Genomic DNA, 27,209 nt, shown 5'->3' with positions numbered 1-27,209 from the left:
TCCAAGGAAGAAAGCTGCTGGTTGCTGCTAGCCTTTTAAAGGGTAGTATATCTCAACGTTATAAGAATTTCCCTTAAAGGAAATTTCAGCAGAAATGTCCTAGGATATGGAAGGCAAAAGGATCGCCCTAAGCTGTAGTGGTTGTGAACATTTATGGCCAAATGGGGAATATCGTTCTCTTATGTAAACAAACCAGCCTGTTGCCCTAGCCCTTCTTTTGTTTATTTATGATGTGATTAATGGGAAATTACTGTCATGATAATGAATATTAATGGTCAGTAAATGTCAAGATGATTATTATTTATGGGAGAGATGGCAGCTGAGTGGGGACAAGGGATATTCCATGTGCCTGGTTGCTTTTAGTGTAAACTGATAACTGTCAGTTTAATGACTAATTTATGACCCAAACATATGGTGTCTCCCCCACCGTGGTCCTATGGGCCCTCACCCCCATCACCATCCCCACTGTGCTCCTATCGACCACGCAACCACAAGCACCCCCACTGCTCTTCAGCATCCTCTGCAACCTGAGACTGGCATTGTTAATCTGGATCTCACTCGAGCAACAGTAGCAGAAGCAGCATCAGAAAATTCAGGTGATATTACAAACTTCCAGCATGGTGTAACACCCAGCGGTATTGACCTAGATTTTACGAATGTTTGGCACCCAACACCATTTTCTGCAACAAGGGACGCTATTTACGTTTCTGAGGCTGATTTTTACCAGTTTTTTTTTTAAAAAAGGCACACATTTCATTGCTATTTTACTCATTTCTCTACACTTTTTAAAGACGATAAATGCTGCTATTTTCTTCCCTTTTTTTGAAGATACGTATAAATATGTGCTTTGTGACTAATTTTACCGAACTTTTTAAAACAACGTTGATAATATGGGTTTTTTACTGCTGTTTTGTCGATTTTTCATTGAAAAATGTTGCTTTAAATGTTTAATAACGCCACCAAGATGTGAAGCTGTTCACAGTTTTTTGGCAATTCGTTAAAATTTCGCCCATTTTCCCCTCAGTATTTCACAAATACCTTTAAATGTGTAGCAACTAACATCATAGTGCGCACACTGTATGCACACCAATACACGGCACTATTTACAGTTTTTAGGCGCCTCGTTTAAGATTTTCTCAATTTACTTTGATTATGCCGCAAATAGCCCTGTGTTGAGTTGCTAGTCACCGATCGGACGCCTCCCCAGGTGGCGAATAGGAGAATGTTCACCAGATATCGTTGGTATTGTAGAAATAAAATACCCGGGGTGGACTAAAACTAGCGGCTGCTGCCTTCTAACGTGATATTGACTTATCAAGGATTAAAGGAAGAAAAGTTTGAGGATAAATTATCTGGTCCCTTAGGTTGGGGTTGTATAGTGGGCCAGCTCATCACTCAAGTGAAAAATTAAAATACTAAAAAACCTAACAATATGCCTCAGAAAAACTGGAATCTTGGACAACGAACTGGCGAAGAAAAAAGGAAAATGGCGTTTGGTTGCCGTAACGTGCAAATTATCTCCACAAAACATAATAGATTACTAACAGAACTTAACAGTTTCAGAATGGATGTTGTCGTACTCTCTGACGCCAAGAGGAAAGGCAAAGGAGAAGAAGAACTTGGTAATTATGTACATCTAGAGTGGGCTGTCCAAGGCGGTAAGAGCCAGAGCAGGAGTCTCCATTATGATAAAGTAAGTGTGGAAAAAGAGAATCACAAATTGGAAATTTATTAATGAACGTATTATTGTGGTAGGAATGACTATTTGCCAGGGAAGTTGTAATTGTTGGTGTATATGCACTCAAGGATAATGCAAGAGACCAGGAGAGAGATACTTTCTGGACAATCCTCAGGGATACTACAGAAAAATTCCAACGAGGAAGGAACTGATTATCGTGGGGGATATGAACGGAAGATAATGGGAAAACTTGGAGAGAGAGAGAGAGAGAGAGAGAGAGAGAGAGAGAGAGAGAGAGAATATAATGACAATGGAGAACGACTGATTGAAATTTGTGAACAGTTTGACCTGAAAATTACCATTACATTTTTAAACACAAGGATATCCATAAATGTACATGACAAAGAATACTAGAGAACTTCGTTCCAAAATAGATTTTATTACCATTAGACAGACAAGTAGTTTCAGAGCAGCAAATGCTACATCTTATAGACGAGTCCAGTGCGGATCAGACCATTATTTAGTAAAAATGAGGAGATTTTTGCCATGGAGGAATGCAAAGAATGATTCTAACAACATTAAAACAATTTGCGCTGAGAAAGGTCAAAATCTACGCTTCAACATTAACAGCCTATGAGATGAAAGTATACGAAGATTCCTTGCTGCCAGAATGGAAAAAAAAAACATTGGAAGAATCATTTGAAGGATGTACAGAGAAAGTATATTACTACATAAAATCCAGTGTTACAAGTATAGGTACTGGGCATAAGGAGAAACAACCACAGCTGTACAACAGAGGAAATAGAGGTGGCAGTTAAAGAAAAGAGGAACTCATTCAACCTACAGCTGAATGATAAATAGGAAGTAACAAAACAATTTACAAGGAAAATAAGGATGAAGTGATAAAATGAAATGATTGTATGACATTTATTGGCCGGGATATACCCTTCGGGGTTCGACCGCCGTATTTCAAGTCTTTTCGGTTGACGCCACTTTGCCGACTTGCGTGTCAATGATGATGAAAATGAAGTGATAAAAAAATAATGATAGTAAAGAGTGAAACATGGGAAAGGACATGTGCCAATGTCAAAAGCAAACTAGGATTTGGGAGAGCAAAAGAAGCGCGGTCAGTAATAAAAGGGCTTCAATAACAGACGAAAGCCAGAACAGAACTTCAGTTGATAACAACCTAAAGAATGTGAAAAATATTTCCGGTAATTATTAAACGAGGATAGAGAAGAGTATCGGGAGGAAGAAATAGTGGAAGAAAAGGAGCAGGAAGGGCATGAGATACTAGTTATAGAAAGCGGGGTGAGTAAGGTGTTAAGAACAGGGAAGAATGGTAAATCACCTGGACCAGGCAGTATCAAAAATAAGCGGGAAATAAATTTTGAAACCCAGGAAGAAAAGTGTCGCTTCACAGCTGGTAGAGCATGCGCAGATAATATTTTCACATTAAGACAAATCTTAGAGAAACAGAGAAAAATCAAAAAACATAGGTAATTTTCACAGATTTAGAAAAAACTACTTTGGAGAGCACTATACATGGCAAACATAACGGGTCCTTTAATTAAAATAATATAAGAAATATATAAAGGTAACACATGTTAAGTGAAAATTGGTAGTACACTTTCACAAAAATTTAGAACAAGCGAGGATCTGTTACAAGGTTGCTCCATGTCACCAACATCATTTAAAATCTATATAGACATCAGTCGTAAGACATGGTCTCGTAAATGCAATGGTATGTGTCTAGAAATTAAAGATAGAGTTTACGAGTATTTACATCATCTACTATTTGCCGATGATCAAGTAGTTATAGCACAAGATGGGGAGGATGCAAATTATATGTGTAACCAATTAGCGATGGCATACAGAAACTGAGGATTGAAGATTAATTACCAGGAAACAGAATACCTCACTCATGATCCAGATGACTCATATATAGAGGGAAAGAAAATTAAGAAGATCAATACTTTGTTATTTGGGATCCATTTTACAGATGGGGGGAAAATCAGAGGTAGGAATTAATAAAAGAATTAGTAGTGGAAGGAAGGTCATTGGGTTGTTCAACTCAATATTATGAAGCAGAAATGTAATAAACCTATCCAAAAAAAATCATACATAAATCGATACTAGAGAGCATAGTTATGTATGGAGTGGAGACTAACTACTAGTCTGAAACACACAAAAAACTGCAAGCAGTAAAAATGGACTTCCGGAGCCGATCAACAAAAATTTCTAGAAAAGAGAAAGTAAGAAATGACGAAATAATTAAGAGAATGGAAGTATGAGAAAGAATACATAATGTGATGGATAGAAAGAAGTTACAATGGTACGGCCATGTAAGAAGAGTAAAGGAAGCCAGGATTCCGAAAATGATACTGGAATGGGGACCGAAGCGAGAGAAGAGAAGAGGACGCCCTATGACCACCTGGCTCCAAAATGTACGATTAACAATGAGAAGACTTGGCGCAGAGGAAGAAGATATACAAGATCGAAACACCTGGATGTGTTTATTTATCTCCTGAGGAGATAAATTGAGATCTTCTGTAACAGATATAATAATTTCCGGGTATTTGTTACGTTGGAGAAAAACCTTAGCATAGAGGAAAATCTCAATACAATAATAAAAAATAAACTAGCCCCTTATTTTCAGGAAGACACACCTCTACAAAAATACTTAAAACGAGCTTATCACCTGCATTTTTAGTGTGTGATGTAACTACCAGCTCCCCCAAAGCTGTATGATTATACTGGACACGTAAAAAAATAGCGATGAGAACGTTTCTACACTTCGAAAATATACTACACACTTGCCGCTACTACCACCCGGGTAAGAACGGGAGAGCTATGCACTGTACTTAAAAACAATAAATTTCTGTACTCCACACGGTGTTTCCTATTACACAGCACCGTACACTCCAAAGTGCTTGTCTTCATATCAAGAAAGCATGGAAAGAGGGCGACAATTACTTCTTTACTTAAAACTGAAGAAAAATACAGCAGATCTCTCCCTGTCCATCTGCACACAACTGCTACGTAGGCACCGACTAGAGCTTCGCCACTGCAGTGCTTGTTGAAGCCCACCTGACGGTGGTATTAGCGCAACGGTTAAACAAAACAGTAAGATTACAGAGATCGACTTTTGTAGACAGGTGGGCTCTTCGCCCCACACCATCCCTACCCCGCTCACCTGCCCAGCGTCCAGGAGGCAGAGCAGCGAGCAATCTGCCACTGCAGACAGCCTCTGTTAAGTCACCTGTCAGTTCTACTTCCCGTAAGATTACTGCACAGAAATAGGAGCCCGACATACGCATTCTACTTCAGAGCGCTCCAGATGCTTTCTGCTAGGTATTTTTCTGTGGTTAGTGCTTCCAGTGACAGTGTAAGGTATCTCCTATTAGTGCGCAATAAATTTATTTATGTTCAGATCAACTACCAGCTCCACTACAGGTCTTCCCACCTGCTTGTAGGCAACTCCACCACCTGCGAAAATCCTTCTTACAGCTGAGACAAATATGCTGCAAGCAACTGTACAGTAATGCGTGCGTGCGTGTTTTACTCCGTTACACCATTAACCAATGTTCCATTAAAACCACTGATCTCCACGCGATGCACATGCATAATCATCCCACACTAGTTTTCGAAATTTAATTTGCTTATGACTAACAGTTATCCACTCACTCCCACAATTTTCTATGGCATATATACTACCTCTTGATTTCAGAATGTAATTTTCTTATGAAGAAATGCTCTGTCATCCAGCAGAGCAATGTAATCAGATGTGCATGTAACAATTTCCAAACATCTGCCATGGCTGTTTAATTACAGTGAAGCTGTGTGTGGTACTCCCTTCGATTACCAACAAATGTTCCATTAAAACCACAGTCTCAAGCGTCGTATACATACAACTGATACTGATTTTTTAAATGTACTTCCATATTGTTTGTATTTAATACATTTAGACAGGATCAGACTAACAGTCTATTTCATAGTTCCAAATCGGAGCTTAAAATCACATTCTTTTTAGCAAAGGAAGATGTAAACGTTTCTGCCAGATGTAAGATAGTCGCACATCACATATCCAATCAGTTAAAAAATCTCACATTTTATCTGAATCCGTAAGCTAATAGCTATCTATAGAAGGCCATTGCAACAGTCCAGGATGATTGTCCATTTTAACGCCAATCAGCTCTGCTTTTGATGAGTTTCTTATATTCTCGCCGCCTCCGTACCGATTCTTCCTATTAGCTTGCTGCTCCTGATTGTGGACAATGGTACAGTGTCTCTAGACTGCATAGACTTCCCCTATTGTGTACTGATGTGTGATATCATCCTTCCATCCTATGTAGGTTGCATACATTAAAGAAAAAAAAACCCAAATACCTTCTACCGCCAGTTCTGATTACATCTACTGTGTAATGCTTTTACTAAAGTGATCTGAGACATGGTTGTAGGCAGCACTCTATAATTTATGTGGATTTATATGCTACAGATGGTTTTTGTTCAGTGACATAATCTGATTTTTATTTTCTTCCTGCAGTACATCCCAATACCAAATCTAGTCACTACTGGCTTGTCACAAAGCACTTGTTATCATGTCATACGAAACTGTGTAGCACAGGCCTTTACAATAATACTCTGCCCAGGGACGAAAGTATGTCTTTTTTAACCCCATAGAAGACTGCCTACGTTGACAGAACAGTAGTACTGTCTCTCAGTTCTATGTTTCGACACTAAAACTCATGAATCTTCAACACAGGTCAGAAGGTTTTATGACTGCAGTGTAATCATAGCCATCATATTAAGAACAGACATAGCTCTGATTGATGTAAGAAAATACAAGAAAATAACGTTTTTAACGACAACATTTTTCACAATGTACATTAACAACGTATAAAATATGTAATAAAGTTATAGTATCTGTTACAACATCTGTGTTTTCGAGAAAAATGTTCTTACTGTAGATAACAGTTTTCTGGCGCACAGCACACAAGGAAAGAGAAGTCCATATTAAACACAGGCAGTCATATGTCTGCATGGAAAGAATAGTACTCTCATTTCTCCCTGGAATCAGATTTTACACAGGTAAACATTTCAGAAGTCCTCACAGCCACGTGGTGTTTTGATGCTGCTTTCAGAAGACTTGATGGAGATTTAATATTAGCTGCACCCTTTGCACTGATTTCTGCATCTATGTTCTGACAAATATTATTCACAAAATCCTTATACTTCACAAGAAGCACAAACAAGCACTTGGAAAACCACACAGCATGTTCAACCCACGGTTTGTGCATTTCATTCCATTATTTTAACCCTCCACCAGAATGGAAGCACAAGTTCCATCTCCCTCACTAGTATAAAAGAATCCAGCTTCACTTAGTCTGTTAGGACATTTCTTAATAGCTAAAGACCAACCATCGGAAGACACCAGCCTCACACCATATGTCCTATAATTAGGTCTCCCATCACATGTTGAAATGCACATCAATGGTGATTCAGGAGAAGAATGTGGGAGTGTACGCATTCTGCACAGATTACAAGAATTAAATAAGATTCGCAGATATACCTCCCCTACACTGTCAGACATCCACATTAGAGAGTGACTTGCTTGCAAAGCCCCATACACATATAGATCTACTCTAAAGATTCAAGATGCCAGCACTTATGCTTATGTGATCATGATGTCACTTCTGGTCACATTGCTTGTAAATGTAGTACAACTGTTAACACCTAGCGAAACTGCGCTATTTTTCTGTATATATTCATATTGGTCTGTTGCGGAGGCCCCCAGAACCTGCCTGAACCTACTGCTGGGGGATCCACCTTCACACACCACCCTGGATGTATCAGGATGAACGTAACGCGTGGCGGATCCACCTTCGATCACTATTACAGTTGTAATGCATGGTGGATTTACCTTCGAAATCTATCACAGATGTAACGTTTGGTTTATCTACCTTTGACCCCTATCCTGGATGTGACGTGTGGTGAATCCACATTCAAGCTCTATCCCAGTCATACTACATGGTGGATCCACTTTTGAATCCTAACGTGGAACCTACTTTGTACCATGGGGCTCTCCCGCAATAAACTAACACGCGCATTTACAGAAAAAAAGCGCGGTTGCACTAGATGTTTGCATTTGTACTACATTTTCCAGCAAATGGATAATACATGACATGAATGGAAGTGTCAGCATCTTGGATTTTTAGGTTAGACTATATATGTATAGGGTGAACCATTTTAATTTCTTCATTTTTGTGTCCAAAGTGTCTTTAGTTGCTTTATAATTCTTGATGGTATTTTTGTTCTGTCGTTGCAACTACAAAAACGTGTGAAATTTTTCACCAGACGCGTTTCGCTTTATTGAGTTAAAGCATCATCAGTGGTGGTGATTTACGGTTGATTTCTTGCTTACATCGGGAAATGCCGTCCGCTAGCACATCGGAGACAGAATACAGCGGTGTGCATAAAATTTTGTTGTGAAAAACATAAGAAATGCATAGTTCTGCAGAAAAACGAAAAATTAGAGGATGATGATGATGATGATGATGATGATTGGTATGCGGGGCGCTCAACTGCGCGGTTATCAGCGCAACTTTTGTTCAGTCCAATCTCGCCACTTTCATGAATGATGATGAAATAATGAGGACAACACAAACACCCAGTCATCTCGAGGCAGGAGGAGGAGGAGATTAGTGTAACGTCCAGTCGACAACGAGGTCATTAGAGACGGAGCACAAGCTCGTATTAGAGGAGCACTAGGAAGGAAATCGGCCGCGCCCTTTCAGAGGAACCATCCGGGCAATTGCTTGGAACGATTTAGGGAAATCACGGAAAACCTAAATCAGGATGGCCGGAGACGGGTTTGATCCGTCGTCCTCCAGAATGTGAGTCCAGTGTGCTAACCATTGCGCCACCGCTCTCGGTCTAAAAATTAGACCAAAATTATCAGTGTTTAACGCAGAAAAACAACGACGAGCTAGCAGAAGGAATTTCCCGATGTAAGCATGAAATCAACTGAAAATCACCACCACTGCTGATGCTTTACCTCAGTAAAGCGAAATGCGTCTGTTGGAAAAAAATCACTCGTTTTTGTAGTTGCAACGACAAAACAAAAATACCCTCATAGACAATTTTAAAACATAATGGGGAATAACTCAGGATAGAGACGAGATACAGCACAATATTTTAGATAAAATTTGTAGGTGGCAAACAGAGCCACACATTATTACTAATGGTTGTGACCTTGAACGAGGTTTTCAAGGTGACTTCGAAATTAAAGTGATTTTCTTAAATAGGAACCCTAAAATTTCAGATTCCAGCATATTTTACATATAAATGATACACTATTCAAGGTCATGGTACAGATAAGTGAACGTCAAATAAGCATATTTTAAGTATAAATGATATATTGTTCAAGGTCATGGCAAGGATCAATGAAGGTCAAATAAGGACATATGTTCTTGTTCTAGCAGCGATTAACTCAGAATAGAGAAGGAATACAGCAAGTGATGGTCGTTTTGAACATAAGTCTAGTGATTAATTTCTGGGTACAAACAGGGTGGCACAGGATCTCTTTAATTAAGCACCCCAAGAAATGAGAGGCGAGGAGACTCAACGATTTGGGAATCAATGATCTAAGTTTTACTTATATGTCATGTAGATGTCGAAATAACGTTTATGCATTATGATGTATTTATTTTGCCAATAAACACGTTATTTAAAACTTCAGTTCAAATCTCTCTTCGCTGTTGCTAGATCTGGAGTCACAAATCGGATGTTCCATGAAACAAAACTCAATCTTCGAATGAGCTTCGATAATTACCTTTACAATCACTGTTATTGGTGATGGTAAATGAACCCTTATGCCGCTTCCAATTTGTATCTAATATTATACTACTTTGCTGTATCCGTCCTCTGTTCCGAGTTAATTCCTATTAGGACTAAGAATATACTTGCCTATTTTATCTTCATTGAACCTTGCCATGTCCTTGAATAACGTATCATTGTACATGTAAAATGTGTCGCTCTTTTCGAATTTTAAATCAGATATTAGGGTTCCCTTTTTAAAAAATCAATTTAAACTCCAGATCACCTTGAAAATCACATTCAAGGGACTGGTCATTAGTAGCAATGTATGACCCCCTTTGCTACCTACAACTTTTATCTAGAACAGTTTGTTGTATCTCAAGCTGTTCTCCGTTATAGATTAATGTGATCTACTACATATCGGGGAAGTGAAAGCAGATTGCTCCATAACTTAGTGAATGTCTGAGGGTGTTGGGGAAGTATATCTGTGAAAGTGTATCTGTGGTGGGTTGAACAGTATTTGTTGTACAATACTTCTTACCTGTGCAGATGCAAATACTCCCTCATTCATCTCCTTAATTAGCAAGGATGTTGTCACATATCAGTACTTTAATACAGGGAAGTCTAGGCATTCTAGAGACATTGTATTACTTCCCATAGTCAGGAGCAGAAGGCATATTAGGAGAAATTGGTATGGAGACAGCGAATGAAACCCATCGAAAGCAGAACTGGTTGATGTTAAAATGGACCATCATTCTGGACTATTGCAGTGACATTCTATAGATCACTATTAGCTTATGGATTTGATTAAAATGCGATATTTTCTTAACAGAATTGATATGTATGACTACCTTTTTTCTGGCAGAAAGGTTTTCATCTTCGTCCACCTTAACGAGCATGGTTTTTAAGCTCTGATGTTTAACTATGGAACTGGCTATTGGACTTCGATCCTGTCTAAGTGTGTTAAATGGCAGTAAATTTAAAAAATCTGTGTAAGATGTGTATAAATGTATATGCTGCAGAAGACTGTAGTTTTAATGGAATATTTCTAATGGTGGCAGAGAGTATCCTACACAGCATCACTAGACTTAAATTGCACAGACAGACGTTTGGAAAGTATGTTACACACATCTGATTCCACTGCTCCACTGGATTGCTGGGAGTTTTCTTCATAAGCAAATTACCTTACGAAATCAAGAGGGAGTCTGCATTTATGTATATGGCATGGAAGACTAGTTTTAATGGAACGGTCGTTAATGCTGTGACGGAGTAGCACACACAGCATCAATGTACTAAAACACAGAAATTTAGAAACTATGTTAGTACACATCTGATTTCATTGATCTGCTGGATGATTGAGTGTTTCTTTCTAAGCAAATTTCATTTCGAAATCGGGAGGGAGTTTATGTACCATAGAAGACTCTGGAAGTGGACAGATAACTGACTATTCATCAAAAACAAATTAAACTTCAAAAATTAGTATAGTATGTATATGCATGTACATTGTATTGAGGTTTGTAGTTGGTTAATAGTGGGAGGATGTAAAACAAACACACACACACACACACACACACACACACACACACACACACACACACTTTACTGCACTTAAATAGGACTGGTGAATATTTGGAAACTATGCGACAGTATTTCACAAATAATTGTTTTCTATATGCTTTGAATTCCACATTTATGGCATCCAAACCTTTTAAAGTAGGTATACCATCTAGCATTGAACTTTCGTTGATCTTAGAAAGACTGATTGCTAAAAATCACAAGTAGCACATCTCCGTCCTAAGGCTTCCGCCGTCTTAAGCAAGACAAACACAGATCTACTATCGCTCCACTGCACACATATCATTCCCTGCAAACAACTTACGTTCATGACACTTTGTGCTCCACAAATAGACTCTGCACTGACTCTCAAACTGTTAATTTTAATGTAGTAACGTCAAATACAGTGAGTGTTGATGCACTGACACTGTTGCTGTTGAAGACAGAAATATCGAGACAAAATGTGCTGTACTTACCAGTCAACCGTCCCTCGATACGTGTCAGTTTATTACACAGCTTCTCCTACACTATTTGAATAAGCCCAACTTTGTGCCTCACAATACTTTCTCAATCTCCACTATGGCTTTGAGCTCATTTTCAGTTGCTATCCCGACGTTAACTTCCATGGGCCTATTGGTGGTTAAATGATACATACTGGTGAACAGTGATATCGATTCGACAGCTCAGTTCTAGATAGTCGCTCCTTACCAGTCATGCAGGTCCGTATGTGTTCGTGTTACATGAGTGATTTACGAAGCAAATGCATCATGTAAATGCTGCTATGATCGTATACAGGGTGTTTCAAAAGTGACCGGTATATTTGAAACGGCAATAAAAACTAAACGAGCAGCGATAGAAATACACCGTTTGTTGCAATATGCTTGGGACAACAGTACATTTTCAGGCGGACAAACTTTCGAAATTACAGTAGTTACAATTTTCAACAACAGATGGCGCTGCAAGTGATGTGAAAGATATAGAAGACAACGCAGTCTGTGGGTGCGCCATTCTGTACGTCGTCTTTCTGCTGTAAGCGTGTGCTGTTCACAACGTGCAAGTGTGCTGTAGACAACATGGTTTATTCCTTAGAACAGAGGATTTTTCTGGTGTTGGAATTCCACCGCCTAGAACACAGTGTTGTTGCAACAAGACGAAGTTTTCAACGGAGGTTTAATGTAACCAAAGGACCGAAAAGCGATACAATAAAGGATCTGTTTGAAAAATTTCAACGGACTGGGAACGTGACGGATGAACGTGCTGGAAAGGTAGGGCGACCGCGTACGGCAACCACAGAGGGCAACGCGCAGCTAGTGCAGCAGGTGATCCAACAGCGGCCTCGGGTTTCCGTTCGCCGTGTTGCAGCTGCGGTCCAGATGACGCCAACGTCCACGTATCGTCTCATGCGCCAGAGTTTACACCTCTGTCCATACAAAATTCAAACGCGGCAACCCCTCAGCGCCGCTACCATTGCTGCACGAGAGACATTCGCTAACGATATAGTGCGCAGGATTGATGACGGCGATATGCATGTGGGCAGCATTTGGTTTACTGACGAAGCTTATTTTTACCTGGACGGCTTCGTCAATAAACAGAACTGGCGCATATGGGGAACCGAAAAGCCCCATGTTGAAGTCCCATCGTCCCTGCATCCTCAAAAAGTACTGGTCTGGGCCGCCATTTCTTCCAAAGGAATCATTGGCCCATTTTTCCGATCCGAAACGATTACTGCATCACGCTATCTGGACATTCTTCGTGAATTTGTGGCGGTACAAACTGGCTTAGACGACACTGCGAACACCTCGTGGTTTATGCAAGATGGTGCCCGGCCACATCGCACGGCCGACGTCTTTAATTTCCCGAATGAATATTTCGATGAACTTGTGATTGCTTTGGGCTATCCGAAACAGACAGGAGGAGGCGTGGATTGGCCTCCCTATTCGCCAGACATGAACCCCTGTGACTTCTTTCTGTGGGGACACTTGAAAGACCAGGTGTACCGCCAGAATCCAGAAACAATTGAACAGTTGAAGCAGTACATCTCATCTGCATGTGAAGCCATTCCGCCAGACACGTTGTCAAAGGTATCGGGTAATTTCATTCAGAGACTAAGCCATATTATTGCTACGCATGGTGGATATGTGGAAAATATCGTACTATAGAGTTTCCCAGACCGCAGCGCCATCTGTTGTTGAAAATTGTAACTACTGTAATTTCGAAAGTTTGTCTGCCTGAAAATGTACTGTTGTCCCAAGCAAATTGCAACAAACGGTGTATTTCTATCGCTGCTCGTTTAGTTTTTATTGCCGTTTCAAATATACCGGTCATTTTTGAAACACCCTGTAGTTGATATACTCCTTTCTAATACGTAACAAAAATATATCTCTGGGAAAGACGACGTATTCCAATCGCAAACATAATGGTGGGTTACTATGTGTATAGAGGTATGTAGACGACCATTTTTTACTTGATCATTGCATGATATTGGGACGGAAGGGTAGTCGATAACCCTCAGGCGATTTATCCTCCGCCATGCATTATACAGTGGCTTGCTCTACCACTCGATGTTTACTACATTTCGGTAAATCCCTTTCGGAAAAGGCTTATGTATTTCTCGCAAAACCCTGTGCAATCAACGAAGATCTGATATCATTATGCCGTCATTTAACTAATGTAGCGATCATAGGAACACCGTGCAGGAGATTAGAACATGTAGAGGAACATATTTACAGAGAATCATTCGATATTGATGGATTGCAGGTGTTATGATTCCGTATTTCTTTGTGCGTTCCTCATACAGTAAAAGTGCAGCAGTAGGACCTCCGCTGAACTGGAGAACTGTGTTCTAGCCATTAAAGTACCTGTATTTGGCCACGGTGATTTGCAGAGGATTGACGATTAGTGGGGGTTGGAGCTGAATGTAAATAAACGTAACTATTGAATCTAAAAACCCAAAGTGACTTGTTACTGTTTCATTCCGCCACTGGCCACGAATCACTAGATGCAGTATCAATAGTAAAATACATTGACATAATGATGTAAATAGTGGTGAATTTCTTCTTGTATGTTTGTGTGCTATTTTCTTATCATTGTAATAGCTCTCTACAAAGACAGCCTTCTAACTATTGGAGAAGTACTGTTGGAACAAGATGGGAATTCGAGAGGATTAGCAGGGGTTTGTGACTTGGCTGGGGACAACTAGAGCCAGCCTTACTCATCAAAATCAGGTAGATGCAAATGCCATACATTCGAGACTGGAGGATTTGTGACTGATAAGAAAATGGATGGTATGCGATACTGTCATAAAAAAAGGGGAAAGGGGGGCAGAGAGATTATCTCTATACCGCTTGTATTAAGTGTTGTGACCAAACATATTACCCCCTCCTACACACATCTCGTGAAGAGACTCCAACGAGAAAATTTCCACTAATACAAAAGCATTTACCGAGAGAGATTCAGCAGCAGAAGTTCCATCTTTTGTTTTCTCGATAAGTAGAGTGGGATAGCAAAGAAAGGCGATAATACTGCTGCATTCTACACCTACACAGGATGCATAAACTAAAACTTCCACCGCAAATATTGCGGAACTGGCAAGCGTTATTGATGTGCGATTTTTATAGAATGGGTTGATAGTCAGGAGCTCGTACTGTTAGCCATTAAATAGATTGTGATTATTCTTTTAAAGGGTATTTTTTGAGCCAACACACTCCTTTTAAATGTACCATTACCTAGTGAAATTAACAAACGAAAAGGAGAGTAAATGAGAATGTCAGGGTTGCTGCAGGATTCTAATACGAGTCGTTCACGAGGTATCGTGAAGTTGAAACGGTCCCTACACCAACACTTGTACAATACCTGTGGTAGCACACACTAAAGAATGACACACGTGCCTACGCTGGACACATGGATTTAGACCAGTAACGAGACAGTTGACCATCAAAGGTTCTGTTCAAAATGACCATCGGCAGAGGCAATACACGCTTCCATTGTGGAATGGAACAGCTGTTGCACACATGATAAGATTTCAGGGGAAATGTCTGATCAAGCTGCTGTAATGCGTCTTTGCATACCATCAGATGTGGTTGGTATGTCCTGGCGGCTAGGCCTTTCAGCTTTCCCCACAGAAAAAAGTCAAAGGTGTCAAATTCAGGGAATGGACAGACCAAAGTGCAGGTCCCTTGCGTCCAATCCAGCGATTTGGAAACAATTCGTGAAGACACGCTGTAGTACTTCGTGTGCTTTGGGCTAGACAGTCATTATGTTGGCATCACAAGTTCCTCCCAGTCTGCAGAGTAACCTCTTCTAGCATCCATGGGAGATGGTCTCTTAGGAGGCTGCGATACTTCTGTGCATTCAATGCTCCACCTATGAAAAACTGGCCAGATGTTTCACTATCCCACATCACACATTCCATGGATGCTGACATTCAACCTGAAGAAGCCATTGGGGATTGTCAAGAGACCAATAGTGCATGTTTCGACAGTTTACCTGCCAAGACTGGCAAATGTGGCTTCATCACTAACCAAGAGGCATAATGTGTCTGGAGTATCCTGTCTTAATGGCCATGTACAGAAGTTAACACGATTCTCATAATCGTTTCCATGCAGCTCTTGATGGAGAAATGGAACCTGAATTGTTCACATATTGGATCTTAACGACTAGCCCTGGTAGAAGCTCACAGTGCTTCGTTATTCCTTTCTGGAAGGTACACCAAGAAAAAAAATGACACAGAAAATACCTTCCGCTCCTCCTGTGGGATGACACGGATACTAAGAATCTGGACTCTGGCTAGTGGCCAAGAGTTGGACAGAAAATAAAAAATTTACACACGTAGCACTGTAAACGAAGCCTCACTTCGGATCGTCGTCTACTTCGTCAGCACGCCGAGAGCTATTGAGAGAGTGCAGTGCAACCAGCGCATGAGGTGGCCAGCTCTCGCCGACGGGAACTTTCTCTGTTGTCGCTGCGTCTGCTTAAATATCCGTTCTTCCGGAAGAGATATGCTGCCCTCTCTGCACACATGACCGGCAGGGCATGGCTAGACTAGAGAGCCTATATGGGGAGAGAGTGGCCAGTCGGTCCACGGCCGCCATGTTTTTACCAGATTGCGCGAGGTACGTGCACTTAGGTAGCGACGCAAGCAGAAAGCCAGCCACTTCACGAGTAAAGTAAGGCATGTGTTTGATGCATGAGACCAAAGCAGATCTTATACCTTAATACTCGGTATATAATTAAAACAAATGCCATGTTTATGTTCGTATAGCCCTAATAAATTTGTGAGCAATTGGAAATATCTTGAATCCGTGTGTATGTGTGCCGAATTTCAACAGCTGTATTTTATGATGCTATATAAACATTGACAACTGATTAATAAGAAAAAAGTTTCATTTAAAGTGTCTCAGAGTGCATGATGCTATTTCAGATTTTTCCGTGCGGATATTCATCGTTTAAACTGGTAAACTCATGTCGCTTTCCGTCCCCACATAAAGCATTTTAAGTGCGTGTCGATCTTATAATATTTTCTTATGCTGGCAAAACACGTCATTCTGTACACACTTTTAGGAACTCTATACCACAGAAAATCATCAATACTTTGGTACTCTACTGAAGCAGCAGAAAGTAATTCAAAATAGGTAACTGAATATCCACACGATAATTATAATTTACAGGAATGTGAACAGCCAAGACTACAGAGCCAAGTGCGAGTCGCCAGTCAGAAGTACGTACACTTAGGGTTCCGCATACATGTTAAAAGACGTCTTGTCACTTAAGAACCATTAGAAATCTAGAAAATAGCTTTTAAAAATACCTGGTATGTGTAGGATTACAAAGTTAAAACTCTACCCCCGAACTTTTTTTTTCGTTATGGTCCGTTGTATTTCGTCATAGCGGACTTCACAGGACACCCGTTGAAATTCGTTGCTGATCTTTTCACTAAGTTTTTTTATTACAGAGACCAGCCAGCTCTCTGGCCAAACACGTTGAGCTACCGTGCCGGCAATGCTACAAAGCCACATTAGTAATACTGTGGTGTTCATTTACTTTTTCATTCATGGAGGGGATGTATGAGTAAAAACGTTATTCTGTACTTTTTTAAATTTATTTGTAGGCATTATAATCATATAGAAAGAAATTGATTGTTCGATACACAAAGAAACCAAACTAACTTTCTAACAGCGACAACCAGTGAGTTGACAGATCCGACCAACAGAGTGACTGTAAAGTAATTTACGTAAATAGAACGGACAGAGAACGTGCAAAAGTCCTTTAATACCTGCCGTATTACACCCTGCACTTAATTGTTCAATGGAATTGGCGTTCGAAGCGTTGAAGAGAACCAATAGTGCAGAATCACATACAGTATCTATTTATACTCGCACGAAGTCAGAGTCAGTTTGGTAAAATGATGGTGTCCTTGGCTCTCAGCCAATCAGCGATGCTATCATCATTGGCCCCTCTCTCCCTCTACAGGGTGTTACAAAAAGGTATGGCCAAACTTTCAGGAAACATTCCTCACACACAAATAAAGAAAAGATGTTATGTGGACATGTGTCCGTAAACGCTTAACTTCCATGTTAGAGCTCATTTTAGTTTCGTCAGTATGTACTGTACTTCCTCGATTCACCGCCAGTTGGCCCAATTGAAGGAACGTAATGTTGACTTCGGTGCTTGTGTTGACATGCGACTCATTGCTCTACAGTACTAGCATCAAGCACATCAGTACGTAGCATCAACAGGTTAGTGTTCATCACGAACGTGGTTTTGCAGTCAGTGCAATGTTTACAAATGCGGAGTTGGCAGATGCCCATTTGATGTATGGATTAGCACGGGGCAATAGCCGTGGCCCGGTACGTTTGTATCGAGACAGATTTCCAGAACGAAGGTGTCCCGACAGGAAGACGTTCGATGCAATTGATCGGCGTCTTAGGGAGCACGGAACATTCAAGCCTATGACTCGCGACTGGGGAAGACCTAGAACGACGAGGACACCTGCAATGGACGAGGCATTTCTTCGTGCAGTTGACGATAACCCTAATGTCAGCGTCAGAGACGTTGCTGCTGTACAAGGTAACGTTGACCACGTCACTGTATGGAGAGTGCTACGGGAGAACCAGTTGTTTCCGTACCATGTACAGCGTGTGCAGGAACTATCAGCAGCTGATTGGCCTCCACGGGTACACTTCTGCGAATGGTTCATGCAACAATGTGTCAATCCTCATTTCAGTGCAAATGTTCTCTTTACGGATGAGGCTTCATTCCAACGTGATCAAATTGTAAATATTCACAATCAACATGTGTGGGCTGACGAGAATCCGCACGCAATTGTGCAATCACGTCATCAACACAGATTTTCTGTGAACGTTTGGGCAGGCATTGTTGGTGATGTCTTGATTGGGCCCCATGTTCTTCCACCTACGCTCAATGGAGCACGTTATCATGATTGCATACGGGATGCTCTACCTGTGCTGCTAGAACATGTGCCTTTAATAGTACGACACAACATGTGGTTCATGCACGATGAAGCTCCTGCACATTTCAGTCGAAGTGTTCGTACGCTTCTCAACAACAGATTCGGTGACCGATGGATTGGTAGAGGCGGACCAATTCCATGGCCTCCACACTCTCCTGACCTCAACCCTCTTGACTTTCATTTATGAGGGGGGGGAGGGGGCAGGTATTTGAAAGCTCTTGTCTACGCAACCCCGGTACCAAATGTAGAGACTCTTCGTGCTCGTATTGTGGACGGCTGTGATACAATACGCCATTCTCCAGGGCTGCATCAGCGCATCAGGGATTCCATGCGACGGAGGTTGGATGCATGTATCCTCGCTAACGGAGGACATTTTGAACATTTCCTGTAACAAGTGTTTGAAGTCACGCTGGTACGTTCTGTTGCTGTGTGTTTCCATTCCATGATTAATGTGATTTGAAGAGAAGTAATAAAATGAGCTCTAACATGGAAAGTAAGCGTTTCCGGACACATGTCCACATAACATATTTTCTTTCTTTGTGTGTGAGGAATGTTTCCTGAAAGTTTGGCCGTACCTTTTTGTAACACCCTGTATATAGGCTCTCTAGGCTAGACAGTAATGCAGCGGCCTCTGGTGGCTTGCCAGTAACTTAGGCGTCCAGCGATGCCGCGGCCGCGTGCATGAGTGACACCGATCCTTGCCTGTGAAGCGTAGTCGTCGTGCGGGTTGCACATGGTGCCCCTGGGCACCATAGCAGAACGCATGTCCATCAAGAACATGTAGAACGTTTGCCTGACCCATGCCGGTTGCTTGTGCCACTGCGCTGGTTCTAACGTGCGGATCAACTGCAACAGGATTAACAATGTTGTGTCTAGACAAGACAGCCTAGACACAATGAGAGGAAGCCGAAAGGCACGCGCTAAGCTAAAGCAGGATGGCGTGAGGTCTGAAACAGGGTACGTAATGAATGCTATAAAGAAAAGTACGTAGCTGCTGGAATACTTAACTTTAATCCATCCTTGTGGTACATCTGGAGATTGTGGCGATACAAGTGAGACTCTTTAAATACATGCAATGTTACTAATGACGCCTTGCTAGGTCGTAGCCATTGACTTAGCTGAAGGCTATTCTAACTATCTGCTTGGCCAAGGAGCGAGGCTTCGTCCGTGAAGTCGCTAGCTAAGTCGTCCGTACAACTGGGGCGAGTGCTATCCCGTATCTCGAGACCTGCCTTGGGGTGGCGCTCGGTCTGCGATCCCTGACAGTGGCGACACGCGGGTCCGACATGTACTAATGGACCGCGGCCGATTTAAAGCTACCACCTAGCAAGTGGGGTGTCTGGCGGTGACACCACCACAAACAACATTAATTTTCTCCTGTTCTGTCGTCACTTGCTTCCTTCCGTTACGTTGTGTAGGGGTTACACTATAGCTTTCACGCACGTGGTTGAAGAGGTTGATAAATAAGTATCGAGATGGCTGACGTCTATTGGGACTGCTTGCCGCAAAAGAACGAACTGCATTCTTCCTATACTCACCATACATCATGAGCACGTCAGCGTTTTCTCCATTGGTAAATCTCATCGTCTACTCACAACCTACAGCAAGGACTGTCACAAACAGACTAGCAAATCGCAGTACACACAAGGAACACACAATCAAGCTTAAGCAAACAGAACAATATCGTACCTAACATCTACGCAGGTAGAATGGCACAAACAAATGTCGATGTGTAAACTTTTCAAGATACGATACGTGTTAAACGACTCGCACTAGAATCCTGCAACAAACACCACTGACATTCTAATTTACTCTGCTTTCAGTCTGTTAATGTGAATAGGCACTGTTTCATTTAAAAAGTGTATTTTTGTACAAAAAATACACTTTCTAAGTATTATAACAATCTGTTGGCTGGCTAACAATACGAACTCCTGCCTACTAATCTTTTTCGTAAAAACCGCACGTCAACAGCAGTTTCCATTTTCGCAATATTTGCGATGCAAGTTTAGGTGATTCACCCGTACATCGATGGCATACGTTATAATGAAGAAAGAGTGAAAGGCGGTGATATGGTGAAAAGTGGTTTCGTCCACGAAAGAACAGTCCTCGTATGGCCCACATCCTGCTAAACTGTGCTGTGAAGGCATCGAATGAAATCAAACGGTTTTTAAATAGTTTTTTTCATATAAAAATGTGCTACTGATTTAGCGCAAGTAGTTGGTAATTATGAGACACTCCTTTTTCTCTATTTTCCTGTACCATTCCGACTTTGCTGAACGAGCAGCACGTCTTCAGACACTTTACACTAGAAGCATATTACGCAGTGAGGATAACATTTTTCGGTTAGTTTTGTGCATCTCTAAATGGGAAAAAATGACCGAGAGGCTCGATCCGCTGGAAGTTCGGCCGCTTGGATTGTAACTCTTATTTCACGTGACGCCACACTGAGCGACTTACGCGTCGGTGGTGATGAAATGATGATGAGGACAACACAACACCCAGTCCATGAGTGGAGAAAATCTCCAACCCGACGGGGAATCGAACTGGAGCCCGCTGTATGATAGGCAAACACGTTACCAATCAACGAAGCAGGCGGACTCTATAAACGGATAAATGGATGAACTGACATCTTAATAGGTAAACTGAATTCACACTGTTGACTCATAGATGAAATTCTGTGAATAAAGTTATGACATTGTTCTGCAGCTGAAAATTTTTTATCGTCAGACAGACATTTCTACCACCCACCAAAAAAGGACAAGTGAATGTACCAATTAACAACGAAAGCAGGTGCTAACGTATTTGCATTGTTTTTAAAGTCCGTTAAATGACGATTATGTAATAAATGACGCAGCGCAAATGGCCTGAAGCAGTATGTAGCATCAAGCTAAATAGGTAATGGGTTCCAAGAGCTTTTTCGAAGCTTTGTGAGCAAACTTTTAAACATCACCATAACAAAGTTGACTTGTAACTTAGTGTTTTCATTCAACTAGTGAGTTATGGAAAATAGTTACGTTACTTCGACCGTTAATATCAATCCGCTGCTAAGTTGCAGTAGAGTAAACAAAGCGCGAGAGGCTTCAAGGATGATTGAGAAGACTGGATGGATAGTGCACATTCTTCCAAGAGTTTTGTCTGTCTATAAATCGATGGACCGACATCTTAACAGGCAAACTAAACTAGCGTTGTTGACTCGTAGATAAAATACAGTGAATAAAATTATGGGAATTACTCTGCAGCACAAAAATTCTGGCCGACATACAGAGATTCTTCCCGTGTGCCATTCACGAATGGTTCTAGCAGTAGACGAAAAACAAGTAGGCTCAACGGCTCCTAGGAGTGAAGCGGTGTATATCTGATCGCTACCATACTGGAACTCAAGCGAAGGAAGAGCCATCTACGGTAATTGGGACGTATTCTGTCCGAAAAAGGGAAAACAATCACCGGAATTTTCACTTCGTAATTGAACGTGAATTTCATAAAACATACTGAGTCACATATCTCTGGAAACTTATAAATGATTAATGTCGCATAGAACTGATGTTGCATTCTGTGCACGAGCTGTTACGGTGTATGCTGTGAACCACCACAGCGACATCATTACTCGTTTACAAAATACAGTGCAGATGACCTAGCAAAGCTTACTGTACATGCCTTGCTACAGTGGGAAACGTGCCATGGTGATGGGATATTAATGAGTCTCATTTTAGGAACTAAGAAGAGGAGTACATTAAAAATTTCTTTAATGCGTGCGTGTGTGTGTGTGTGTGTGTGTGTGTGTGTGTGTGTGTGTGTGTGTGTGTGGCTGACTTGCCGTGCCATGCAGTAGCGATCTGAGGAAGCAGAGGCACGAAATATGCAAGCGCTGGACCTGCAGAGTTGCACAGCAAAAACAGTCCAGATTTTTTATCACACTACAAGCAACTAGAGGAATGCAATTCGCGCATGTCATCTGCCCGGTTACACAGGGCTAGTGGAAAGGTGCATTGTTGATTTTTTAGTCAAGATACCCTCATGGCTCATAGAGGCTGGCTGCAGTGGCAGATACATTGCTTTTCTGCCCCCTGGTGAGTGGGATGGGGGAGTGGTGTGGTGGGGGGAGAAATGGTTCAAATGCCTCTGAGCACTATGGGACTTAACTGCTGTGGTCATCAGTCCCCTAGAACTTAGAACTACTTAAACCTAAGGACATCACACACATCCATGCCCGAGGCAGGATTCGAACCTGCGACCGTAGAGGTCACGTGGCTCCAGACTGTAGCGCCTAGAACCGTTCGGCCACCCCGGCCGGCCGGTGGGGGGAGAGCCCAGCCACAAGACGAGCTCTGTACTCTGTTTCATACATCCGCGTGCGATAACACTGGCGCCAGGCGTGGTTCGAAAGTACTGCAGTGGCGGAGCTCCAGTCGGTGGTTACGCAGCCGCTGTGTGCGGGTGAACCGTGAGGCGCCCTGTTGCACTCTATTTCAGTTTTAAATAAAGAAGCAATTGTCGTCCTCTTCCTACGACCTTCATGATACCAATACAAGTACTTCGGAGCGTGCGGTGCTGTGAGACATTGTGCAGAGTACGGAAACTTATTGTTTTTAAGTACAGTGCAAGGCTCTCCTATTCTTACCAGGGTGGTAGCGGCCCAAAGTGTGGAGCGTTAATAGCGAAGTATAGCCTTCTCTGTGGAAAAGGTAACGTCGGTTTTTTTTTATTTTTTTTTATTTTACAAGTCGAGTAGAGTCATACAGTGTTAGGGGAGCTGACACTTATGTCATACGCTAAACGTGTATATGGTAAGTTCGTTTCAAGCAAAACATAGGCCTACTGCATATTTCTTGTTGTGGTGTGTCTGCAGAAAATAAGTGGCTATCTGCGGAATACTCAGAGGAAATCGAGAAAATTTTAACGAGTAGTCCCACTAGGGGTAAGATAGATACTGCCTACAGGAAAATTAAAAAGACCTTTGGAGAAAAGAGAACCACTTGTATGAATATAAAAAGCTCAGATGGAAACCCAGTTCTAAGCAAAGAAGGGAAGGCAGAACGGTGGAAGGAATATATAGAGGGTCTATACAAGGGCGATGTACTTGAGGACAATATCATGGAAATGGAAGAGGACGTAGATGAAGATGAAATGGGAGACACGATACTGCGTGAAGAGTTTTAGAGAGAGCACTGAAAGACCTGAGTCGAAACAAGGCCCCGGGAGTAGACAACATTCCATTAGAACTACTGACGGCCTTGGGAGAGCCAGTCATGACAAAACTCTACCATCTGGTGAGCAAGATGTATGAAACAGGCCAGATACCCTCAGACGTCAAGAAGAATATAATAATTCTAATCCCAAAACAATCAGGTGTTGACAGATGTGAAAATTACCCAACTATCAGCTTAATAAGTCACAGCTGCAAAATACTAACGCGAATTCTTTACAGACGAATGGAAAAACTGGTAGAAGTCGACCTCGGGGAAGATCAGTTTGGGTTCCGTAGAAATGTTGGAACACGTGAGGCAATACTGACCTTACGACTTATCTTAGAAGAAAGATTAAGGAAAGGCAAACCTACGTTTCTAGCATTTGTAGACTTAGAGAAAGCTTTTGACAATGTTGACTGGAATACTCTCTTTCAAATTCTGAAGGTGGCAGGGGTAAAATGCAGGGAGCGAAAGGCTATTTACAATTTGTACAGAAACCAGAAGGCAGTTATATGAGTCAAGGGGCGTGAAAGGGAAGCAGTGGTTGGGAAGGTAGTGAGACAGGGTTGTAGCCTCTCCCCGATGTTATTCAATCTGTATATTGAGGAAGCAGTAAAGGAAACGAAAGAAAAATTCGGAGTAGGTATTAAAATACAAGGAGAAGAAATAAAAACTTTGAGGTTCGCCGATGACATTGTAATTTTGTCAGAGACAGCAAAGGACTTTGAAGAGCAGTTGAACGGATGGAGGATATAAGATTAACATGAACAAAAGCAAAACGAGGATCATGGAATGTAGTCGAATTAAGTCGGGTGATGCTGAGGGAATTAGATTAGGAAATGAGACACTTAAAGTAGTAAAGGAGTTTTGTTCAAAAATGGTTCAAATGGCTCTGAGCACTATGGGACTTAACATCCGAGGTCATCAGTCCCCTAGAACTTCTTAAACCTAACTAACCTAAGGACATCACACACATCCGATAGGAGCACAGTGGGGGCCGTGGTGAGGAGCCAATGCAAGAGGACGTGCAGGAGGGTATTAGAGGTACCGGTGTGTATAGCAATCTGGACTACCACCTCTGCAGGTCTCGCTGTATGGTGGTACAACATGCAATGTGTGGTTTTCATGAGCAATAAAATGGACGGAAATGATGTTTATGTTGATTTCTGTCGCAATTTTCTGTACTGGTTCCGGAACTCGTGGAACCGAGGTGATGCAAAACTTTTTTTGACGTGCATACTTAGTATACTTAGTGTCTACAGCATCAGCAATATTTGTGTACACTGGACACATTGGAGTCACTCCCTACTGACTTAACGAGCGATATTTTGTTTTCAGATTAGATAATTTCCTGCATTTATAATGTTTGGCCATTTACCATGTAGGAATTCCAGTGCGCGTGACTTGTAGGATGAAGCTGAATGCTAGCGAGTGAGGCTAACATTTATTTCTAACAACAGAATGTATGGACAGATTGCTCGCATACAATACAACCATTTACAACAATGACTCATCTGACAAAGCTATTCCTCCCTGAGGGAAGTCTAATCAGTATTGATGCTAAAGAGTTTTATTTGTGTGATACTTCACGTAATCAGTATTGATGCTAAAGAGTTTTATTTGTGTGATACTTCACGTAATCAGTGTTGACGTCCCCACTGCTGCACTGTAACTGACCAAGATTGGCAATAAATAACAGATACTTAATACCAATCGGCAACAAAATTGTGTGTTACCAAAATCAATGGGACAGTTTTATTGTAATTGTTATAACATGGATATATTCAAAATATTAAAAAATAACAGGATGTTAGTAAGGAAAGTGGTAAGTGACAGGAATTATTCGTAGCTTTTTCAGTTAACGTTCTCTGTTTATTGCTGCTCATGATGTTATATCATCGCTCCAAGAAGTGTCGTCCGCAAATGGGACTTAAAAACGTTTGAGCAATGCAAGGACATGAAACTTCCTGGCAGATTAAAACTGTGTGCCCGACCGAGACTCGAACTAGGGACCTTTGCCTTTCGCGGGCAAGTGCTCTTCTGTAAAGTTTGGAAGGTAGGAGACGAGGTACTGGCAGAAGTAAAGCTGTGAGTGCCGGGCGTGAGTCGTGCTTCGGTAGCTCAGTTGGTAGAGCACTTGCCCGCGAAAGGCAAAGGTCCCGAGTTCGAGTCTCGGTCGGGCACACAGTTTTAATCTGCCAGGAAGTTTCATATCAGTGCACACTCCGCTGCAGAGTGAAAATCTCACAATGCAAGGACAGTCAGCTAGTTCTACAGATGGCCAAACAATGAAACTCTGAATAGGCGTCATGATGACCACGACGATCACGAAACTGTGCATGTTGCATGTGAAAGTACAATTGTCACTAAATGTTAAGCGTTAGCTAGTAGCGGGGAAAATTTGTAACTCTGTACACATTACAGTGCAGGAAGTACGTAACATCAAAAGTCAAAGAATAAACTGTCATTACTGCTGCTGCACACAACATAACTAGTTGGCGCGTAATTAAATCTGGCAGCCGCGACAACACACACAACACACGTAGCAGACGACGGCGGTCTGACTCTACATGAGCGCCCTCGGTGGAAGCGGAGCGTCTCTGAGAAAACGTGCAGGACAGTGCACGTGACGTCGGGTCGAGTTCTGCGTTGTGTGGTTCCTGCACCTGCCGTTGTGGTTGTGGTACTGGTAGATGAGGTTGTCTTCGTGGTGCTTCAGCTTGTAGTGCATCCTGGAAGATGTGCGCTGGCTAGACAGGATTGAGAGAAACTATTGTGGTCTTGCCATTCACCTCAGTGTCCAGTGTCCATATACATCTTCTTAAAACACGGTGTGGACAAGTATAAGAAGATAGTTTGAAATGGTGTTTAATGAACAAATCAGACTTCGAGTGGGGTAACTCAAAAAAATGGCTCTGGGCACTACGGGACTGAACTTCTGAGATCATCAGTCCCCTAGAACTACTTAAACCTAACTAACCTAAGGACAGCACTCACATCCATGCCCGAGGCAGGATTCGAACCTGCGACCGTAGCGGCCGCGCGGTTACAGACTGTAGCGCCTAGAACCGCTTGACCACCCCGGCCGGCAGTGGTGTAACTGAACTCAATAAATTACATGTCTCTGTGCGCAGACTTGACGTGTTTTATGTTATGTTTACCTGTATATATATATATATATATATATATATATATATATATATATATATATATGTGTGTGTGTGTGTGTGTGTGTGTGTGTGTGTGTGTGTGTGTGTGTGTGTGGAAAGAGGGGTGAGGAGGGAACCGAGAGAACAGAAATCCTTTTTTATTTTACGCACACATACACATATATACACATTACATACATTCTGCCCTCTCCCAGCAGCCACACCACACCAGTTCTGACGAAACATTCAAAATTAGCGCCACAATAAACACAAGACCAACAATGAACAAGTGAGCAGCGATGATAACATAACACCTGTCACTGAGTACGTTGACAGAAGTGTGCGCTCAGATCACG

The 27,209-nt window shown here is 41.7% G+C and overlaps 1 protein-coding gene across 1 annotated transcript in view; it reads right to left on the bottom strand.

Moving 5' to 3' along the window:
• The window catches only part of LOC124747567 (matrix metalloproteinase-27-like), a gene marked incomplete at its 3' end in the record, with an annotated part of 50,914 nt that extends 24,479 nt beyond the window's left edge, over nt 1-26,435 (bottom strand). The window contains exon 1 of the mRNA XM_047248952.1: nt 26,371-26,435. Coding sequence (XP_047104908.1) covers nt 26,371-26,435 — 65 coding nt within the window. The remainder of the gene's footprint in view (nt 1-26,370) is intronic.
• Nucleotides 26,436-27,209: the final 774 nt, after the last annotated feature.

This window comes from Schistocerca piceifrons, chromosome 1 (assembly GCF_021461385.2).
Source record: "Schistocerca piceifrons isolate TAMUIC-IGC-003096 chromosome 1, iqSchPice1.1, whole genome shotgun sequence".
NCBI classification, from domain to species: domain Eukaryota; kingdom Metazoa; phylum Arthropoda; class Insecta; order Orthoptera; family Acrididae; genus Schistocerca; species Schistocerca piceifrons.
Note: the sequence above shows the minus strand (reverse complement) of the source record. Positions and strands in the feature narration are given on the sequence as shown.